Source organism: Electrophorus electricus, chromosome 7 (assembly GCF_013358815.1).
Source record: "Electrophorus electricus isolate fEleEle1 chromosome 7, fEleEle1.pri, whole genome shotgun sequence".
In the NCBI taxonomy this organism is placed as follows: Eukaryota; Metazoa; Chordata; class Actinopteri; order Gymnotiformes; family Gymnotidae; genus Electrophorus; species Electrophorus electricus.
Window position 1 is genome coordinate 25,961,420 of NC_049541.1, and position 8,529 is coordinate 25,969,948.

At 48.8% G+C, this 8,529-nt stretch overlaps 1 protein-coding gene across 1 annotated transcript in view; it reads left to right on the top strand.

Annotated features, from left to right (window-relative positions):
* The window catches only part of atg5 (ATG5 autophagy related 5 homolog (S. cerevisiae)), a 44,459-nt gene extending 36,628 nt beyond the window's left edge, over positions 1-7,831 (top strand). The window contains exon 8 of the mRNA XM_027017034.2: positions 7,683-7,831. Within this exon, the coding sequence (XP_026872835.2) occupies positions 7,683-7,816 (134 nt within the window). The 3' untranslated portion in view covers positions 7,817-7,831. The remainder of the gene's footprint in view (positions 1-7,682) is intronic.
* Positions 7,832-8,529: the final 698 nt, after the last annotated feature.

An 8,529-nucleotide genomic window follows, 5' to 3' on the forward strand; every position in this document is an offset into this window, starting at 1 on the left:
GTTGCTCTTCCCCTATCAGATCTCACCTGAACTGGTTAACCGCACGATCAGATTGCCGCAGGCAAAACCTCCCCACTGCGGCTATGTCGCTTCCCAGAGAGCCAGGGCTCACGACCTCGCAAAACAAGACAGCGGCATCCTCTCCGAAGAACGCAACACAAGCACAGCCTGCACGACCTCCATCGACCCACGTCGACAGACGGATTAACCGCACCTTTGTCTTATTTGACCTAATTAAACGTACGAATTTGTCAAAGGTTACGTTTGCCTCGTTTTCGCCAGCTGGAGGCCTCGTGCTAAGACAGTGGCCGAATTAAAAATTATTGATTTTTTTTTTTAGTCACGCACAAGGAGGAGGCAGTGGTCATAGCGGGCAGGGGGGGTCTGTAAGCGCCCTCAGGCGGCCCTGCATCCCAGCCACAGCAGATTCTGGCCTGCGATGGGTGATGAATGAAAGTGAGGATGGACTTGACAGGAGAAGAGTGAAGGCAGTCCACAGTCTCCACTCGCTACTTAATCAGCACCCACACCACAATGGGCCTATTTAACCTACTGGTGGCCCCTAATGGGAGGACACTCAATCACCCGCTCACACACACACACACACACACACACACACACGCGCGCCACGTGCTCACACACTTAGACATGCACACATGCCCACCGGATCCCCTTCTGCTGGGTCAGTCCATTGATTAACGATTTCTTCATTAAGACATAATTAATTAAGTTGTCAATATAATGTGTTCATTCATCTGTCATGGTCAGTCTCTAGGATTAGAAACACAGCCTCCGTAAACATGTTTTCCATGGTTGAACAACTCACACACCAAATATTTGAAATCTAAAATTAAATGGGACCAAATAAAAAATGAATAAAAGCTAAGACTCTTCCTCCTCCTCGTCCTCCTCAAAGAGACCCTCCTGGGGTGCTATGGTGTGTGACCTCGTCTGGTTGCCCACACTTGCCCCATTTCCGCTTCACTTGGCAACTAAAACTAATCAACCCCCACCGAAGCTCCTGTGTGTGTGTGTGTGTGTGTGTGTGTGTGTGTGTGTGTGCATTTGCTTGCTATTCAATTGTTGAGTGTCTCTGCAAGTGGATAAGTGTGCAAATTAACTGCTCAGGCTATGACAACTTTTGTGTTCCCCACATCGCTCTCTCTTTCTATCTATCCCTCCCTCCTCCTTTCTCTCTCTTTCTCGGTCTCTTTCTCCCTCTCTCTGTCTTTCATACACACACACACACACGAGAGATGGCTTTTTAGTAAGATGCTACAGGTAAGTGCTGCATCGATAAAGACGCACAGCTACAGGCTGTGGCCCGGTCTTTTTAACCCTGGCGGCCTGCCGTGGGGGTGGGGTGGAGTGGAGTGGGGGGTCTCTCCCCCCTTTCTGGGTTCTGCTCCCCCGTATTCTGTCCAAGGCGGCTGCCGCACATCGGGTCCTGGCTGCCCCGTCCCAGAACACCAGCATCCTTCACACTTTTGTTCTGAAGCAGATCTCACCTGGATAAACTCTGTGAGGATGCTGGCACACACTCCCACTCCCCCTTAAACATGCAAGGCATCTTGGGGCAGTGGTGAGTTCTCTCTGAGCTGAAAATAACTTCTGTGACCTGAAACTAACCCTATGACTGTTTCTCCCTTTGATTCATAGCTTGATCACTGGCATGGGGCAGCATTCACGCCCTCAGCAGCGTCTCTTCTCTTGAAACCGTTTTAACCTCTCGAAGGTGTCATAATGACAATTTCACAGCAGAGTTTATCTACCACCCAAACAACTTGCACTGAAGCGTTGTAGAATTCACAAAAAACTCACCAGAAATTTCCCCAACAACAGAAACCTTTTGATCTACATATTAGCGATGCATATTAGCGTTTTCAATTTGGTTGAAGATATGGTAATGGGGCAACAGACTCAAAAGGAAACACTGGAAGCTGCATTTGAGGGTTTTGTTTCTCAAGTGTTTTACTGCCCAGTGTCGTCCGTAGCATTGTCGGGACGATGTGTTGGACTTGGGCCCCATGCTATGAGAGTGAAGTCGATGTCTCTGCGTGACGTCGCTGTGCGTCCCCTCCACTCACCCGCTCCCAGCGCGTAGTCTCCTGATTAGAGCTCATTTTATAAATATTTGCGGGTAGTGGCGAAGACCTCTGCTGTCGCCATGGAGACAGATGGGTGCTATCCTTCAGTGGGCGAGGGTCACTCGGGGCTAAGAGGAGCGAGGGGCGGATCCTTGCCAAACCCCCCCCCCCCCCCCCCCAGACCGCTATGTGCCCTCCTGCATAGTCTTGCGGGGTCACCCGCGTAAGATCGGGGAGGAGGCAGTGCCTAGAGGCAGTCACACACTCACATACAAACACACAGACGGATATACATATACGCACACTTGCACAAGCACATACAAACACATGGACACACAAGCACATATACATGCACAAGTACAAGTACACACAGACACAGGCACAAACACACATGCACAGACATACACACACACACACACATACACAGATGTTGCCACATAGTTGCTTTGTTGTGAAATTAGATAATGTAGAATCTTCAAAAACTCAAACATGAGCAGTAATATCTAAATTGCATAATTAATTACTCCTCTCTCTCTCGTTCTCTCTCCCTTCCTCTCTCTCTTTCTTCCTCTATCTCTTTTTTCCTTTGTCTCTCTCTCTAGTAAAAAGGAGGGATCAGACATAATGCAGTCATCTCCCTTATGTCACTACATTCCAGGCGGCTGTCTTGTGCTGCCAAAACACGGAACTAATTATAGCTAATGTCAGAGAGAGAACAGCGGGAGAGAGGGAGAGAGAGAGAGAAAGGGAGAGAGAGAGAGAGAGAGGAAAGAGCAGTAACCTCTGCTGCCCTACCCCCAGTTCCAACCTCGTTTATCAGCAGTGCCTCGCAGACTGAGGCACAGAGGCAGGAGGCATGTTGTGTCCCCCCCGTTATTCTCTCCTTACACAACCCGGGAAAATGCCAGACCAGAGGCCTGGCATGTCCAAGGCCCGGAAAACCAGCCAGGGCCGCAGACACCAGCTCTGTGCCTCCTCCGAAAAGGATCCAAAGTGGGGCTTACTCGCGGACCAGGTTTCCCCCATTACCGTTTAAGAAAGGCTGCATCGGAAACCAGGAGCTGGACTGTCCACCTGGGAACACCAGCCCACCAGCACGTGCACCTCCAGGGTGGAGTGAAGCCCCCCCCTGGGAGGAGCCTCTCCCCTGTGGTCCTCAAAACATCTGCACAGTGCCTACGAGCACAATTTAGAAGTCTGACCCAACTCTTTCCTAACATGAATTTCAGGAGTTGTGAGAAAGTATAATTTAGTGGAGGGCTGTCTTTTTGTTCACGAGATTGTGAGTAGGAGAGAGAGAGAGGGGTGAGAGAGAGAGAGAGAGAGAGAGAGAGAGAGAGAGAGAGAGAGAGAGAGAGAGAGAGGTGAGAGACAGAGAGAGAGAGAGCGAGAGAGTGATCCTCTAATTTGTCGAAGGTTGACATTAGGCCTGTAATTACTACAGTGCTTCAATATACACACACACACACACACACACACAAACACCAGCCCCACAGGACTGGGAGGGGCGGATGTCCCAATCTCTTGGAGACTCAATTACCTCCACTGAATCACACACACACACACACACACACACACACACAGAGAGAGAGAGAGAGAGAGAGAGAGAGAGAGAGAGAGATAGAGAGAGAGAGAGAGACTACATTTACATAGCAACGTTGTGTATAAATACATAAAGCACAACTACAACACACTTTCATATCTACACTATATTCATCTATGACAACAGTGTATCTGTGTGTGTGTGTGTGTGTGTGTGTGTGTGTATGATTGCTCACACATAGTTTTTCAGTTCTGCTCTAATCTCTCTTGGTTTTACCATGAGAGGACAACCCAAGACAAACAAATCTGGAGCCAGATTAGCAAGCCACGTAACTCCTCTGTGTTTACAAGACAACTTTACCTGAATGACTCACAGCTTGTCAAAGAAGTGCTGTGACACCACACACACACACTGTAGCCGAGTCCTAATAACACAGGAAGTCACAGAACCAAACCTGCAATCATTACCATGAGTCACCACAACAAAGTCCTGAAGCAACAACGACCCTTGAGACAAGACAGTCTCTCTCTCACACACGTGGATACTTATTCACAACACACAAACACACACACACACACAAGCACACAGAAATACACACACCTAAATGTGTATTTACCCACATTGTGAGCAAACCATGCAGTGACACATGAGTACTGCAGGCATACCGAAACAGACACACACTCTCTGATTGCTTTATTGAAACAGAAAGTTGAGGACAATAGATTCATCACGTTCATGTAGGCAGAGTTCCAATAGAGAGACTTCACACACACACATACACTCCGACACCCACACACCTTTGACCCAAACCACCGAAGTGCACTGATATTGATTGTGCCTGGATTCTGGCTGATAAAAGTCTTAGCGACATGCTCTTAAAGTTTAAAATGGCCAATGAGAGGTCAGCTACGCCTAGAACCCGTAGCAGTGAGGGAGGGTGAGTTGGGTGTCAAACGCAGTGACCCCCACCTACACACATACACTACCACACACACAGACCGGCCCCCTGCCTCTACCACACACACTGAACAAAGTCAGGCTGGGTTGAAATAACAGCATCTTGCTATCGCAAAGACTGCTGGGAGCGTGTGTGTGTGTGTGTGTGTGTGTGTGTGTGTGTGACTGTTGACATCCTCCTTGCCATGAGTGTCACTAACAGCTGAATTTGCAAATTGATTCAGCTTGACGTGTACACACGCACACCCCAATACCAGGAAACTCACAGAATGGAATACACACACACACACACACACACACACACAGAGAAATGCCCTTCCATTGCTGGTCATGCCAGGAGGCAGTACTGTATAAGCGTGTGATAATGTTATCAGTAAGAGCTGTAGTATTCACTGGAAGTCTGCCAAGAAATCTGCGTATCTGTGTTTATGTGTGTGTGTGTGTGTGTGTGTGAGAGAGCGTGTGAGTGTGTGCACATACTGTTGGTATAACGCACTCCCAACCTTACATAACACATGCTGGTTTAAGAAGAAGAACACCAACCTCCTCCCCCCCGGCACAGGCACACACCCAGGAGTCCAGTCCACACACAGCCCAGAAATGTTGAAAGTGCTTGAAATAAGTCCATCTGACGGTCGTCTCTGTATTTGTAGCGTGCGAGGCTAAGCCTGTGACAACACGTGAAGAAAGTGTTCAGCAGTGAGACTAGGGTTCATGAACACGCGTGTGCGTGCGTGTGTTTGCTCACGTGTGTGACCCCGTCCTTGTGCGTGTGCGGGTGTGAAGCGCGAGTCTCTCCAGCTATCCCAAACTGGCTGGCGGTAGCGCGGCACCTGTCGCCCTGCGGCGTGCTGGCAGCAGGCCTGGCGACAGCTGAGGGGTCGCGGGGTCAGGTTCACACTCGCCACACGCCCGTGCAGTTCCCCTTTAACGACCGCCAGTGTTTTCCTTGGGCTGGTTCTGCCCCAGCGCTCCATAACCAGACCCCTTTTCTGCACTCCTCTTTTGTTGTTGTTTTTTTGCTCTGTCCATTCTTCCTTCCATCACACACTCTGTTTAAGGGCAGTGAAAGCTGCAGCTACTCTGCCACTGTCGTTTTTTTTAGGACACACACACACACACACACACACTCCTCCTGTCTTTCTCTTTTAACCATTATTTGCCACAGCAGGGATCAACTTTCAGAGACGCCTGTCTGCTGGTTAACGCTAAAGAAGCCTCACCGGTTTATGCACGCACACACACACATACACACACACACACACACACACACATACACACACACACACACACACATACACACACACACACACACACACACACACACATATACACACACACACACACACACTAACAATGATGTTATTTCTTGCATGGCCTTACATACAGGGATTCTCTAAGCTTGTGACAGTTGTTTGGCAAATACGAGGTCAGTCGTTTTTTGGCGGCCACTGGCAGGGAAGAAACCATCGTGATTGTTGCAGAAGCATGCACTGCTCTGGGACCATCATGGTTTTGGAATGAGCACAGTCAGGAGCACTTGCAGTGTGGAAATGAACTGATGTTACAATCACATGGTGTCTGGACAGGAGAAAAAAGGAAGTACTATTAGCATCACGCTAAGACAGCATCAACAATGCATTAGTTGCTTCCTACATAGATAAGCTCTGGTCTCATCTATCGAGTAACTTTGTTTATACAGTATAAATAAGGCTGGCTACGGGGCCAAAAGGTCATTTGTTTTTCAATCAGAAGGTGCAGAGAATTTTGTTAGTCAGAGTAAAGTTTTCATCTTCTGAGTCTAGATTCATCTTCTGGCAATGCAGTGTCCAGTCCTTTTCAAGAAAACCGACGTTTCCTCATGGAGACCAGGAGAACGGAGCCACATCGGAAATGTCTCTTTTTATGTTATCACACTGGGAACATTCGGATCCCGTAAAGAGAGTGAAGTAGCGCATACACACACACACACACACACACACACACACAAAGTATAAATAAGGCTGGCTATGGATCCAAAAGGTCATTTGTTTTTCAAACAGAAGGTTCAGACAATTTTGTTAGTCAGAGTAAAGTTTTCATCTTCTGAGTCTAGATTCATCTTCTGGCAGTGCAGGGAAGTCTGAGACTAGTCTTGAAGAAGAGTAGTGTAGAAGATACTCCTCTCCAAATACCCCCCCCCCCCCACACACACACACACACACATCCCTTCACACACAGAGACAAAGGCACTCGACTACCTGACCCCTGACTGAGGTTCTATTGCTAACACACAGGTCAAAGGTCACCAGAGCACCACTCCACTTTTAGAGGCAGTAAAAGCTGAAACCGAATCCACCATTCAAGGTGAGAGAGAGTCAGAGAAAGAGAGAGAGAGAGAAAAAAAAGGAACGAGGGATGAGAGAGATGAGCACAGGCAGGGAAACCTCTCAGCTCACTGGAATTCCTGGAGTTCTTTTTAAGTCCGAGGCTAAGACACCTGTCCGAACAGCAGCTGCTGGGGGCATTGGGCCGGGTGTGCGTCTCTGTTGGGCACGAGCCGCACTGGGAGAGAGCGTGGCCACTCCGTGGGGGGGGGGAGACGATGACTGGCTCAGAAGCTCCAACATCCACCCGACCGGTGGAGCAACTGACGAAACCTTGCCTGTGTCAGCAGCACCTCTGACCTGCGCGCATCTGATCATGCCTACACACACGCGCGTGTGTGTGTGTGTGTTTGGTGTGACCATCCCGTCTCCTACTGCACGCACACTCGTGTCATGATGAAGGATGCAGGTTGACATACATGACAAATGTTTCATTTGTATCCCAGCTGTCACAAGGAGGTCAGGTACACACACACACAAATTCACACAAACACACAGGCTCACACACACACACACACACACACACACCACACACCTAGTAGCTGTAAATTGGAGGAGAACAAGGATTGACCCCTCTAATAATGTTGGACTGGGATGAGATGACGGTTTATCCCTTCAGAGAGGCTTTTCCTGCCAGCTGCTAGCTAACGGAAACACACACACACACACACACACACACCCTGTTATATTACCCTCTACCCTTTCTCTCGTGTATCTTCTGTGTTGCAGGTAACTCTGCTGTTAATCCTGAGACCCACTGTATCACTGTAGCTGATGTCCAGTCCTCTTCAGGAAAACTGACGTTCCCTCATGGAGACCAGGAGAACGGAGCCACGCACACACATACACACACACACCCATAGTACCCTGGGTCTAAGACCCCAATCCCCACTTGGCCAACGGCCCCGTCTGCTGTATAACGTACTAATTACCCATAATTAAATAAAGGAGCTTCATGGTAGTCTGAGGTCTGATTAGCCCACAACAGAAGGGGCCACGGTTATCAAGCTCATACTAACTGCGTGTGTGTGTGTGTGTGTGCGTGTGTGTGTGTGTGTGTGTGTGTGTGTGTGTGTGTGTGTGTGTGTGTGTGTGTGCGCACGTGCACGCATGTATCAGAGAGGTACTGGCTCCCCTAAAGAGTACATCAAGGCCCACGCAGCACCCTGGGGAAATCTTTCTAGTCTGTCACTTCTCCTTTTCTCTTTACTATCTCCCTTTCTCTCCCCTCATCTCCCTCAGAACTCCACGCCGCATCCATGTGAGCCAGTTCCCGTCGAACAGAGACTCTGGAGACTCTGATTGTCTGGTCCAGTACCGGTCTTGTGAGAGGAGCCAGCTCATGAAAAATAAAACAGAAAAAAAAAGAAAAACCAGTTACCCAGAGAGGAGAAGAGAAGAGAAGAGGAGAGGAGAGGAGAAGAGAGGAGAAGATGAAGAGAACTGGGATTTGCTGGCCTTCACTGAGTGTCAACCTTTTCATTAGTGTAGGAGACAGCCCAAGGACATGGTGGCGAGATGAATTACAGAGACAGGCCACAAATTTGTCCCGGACAAGGACTCTGTTGATTAAATC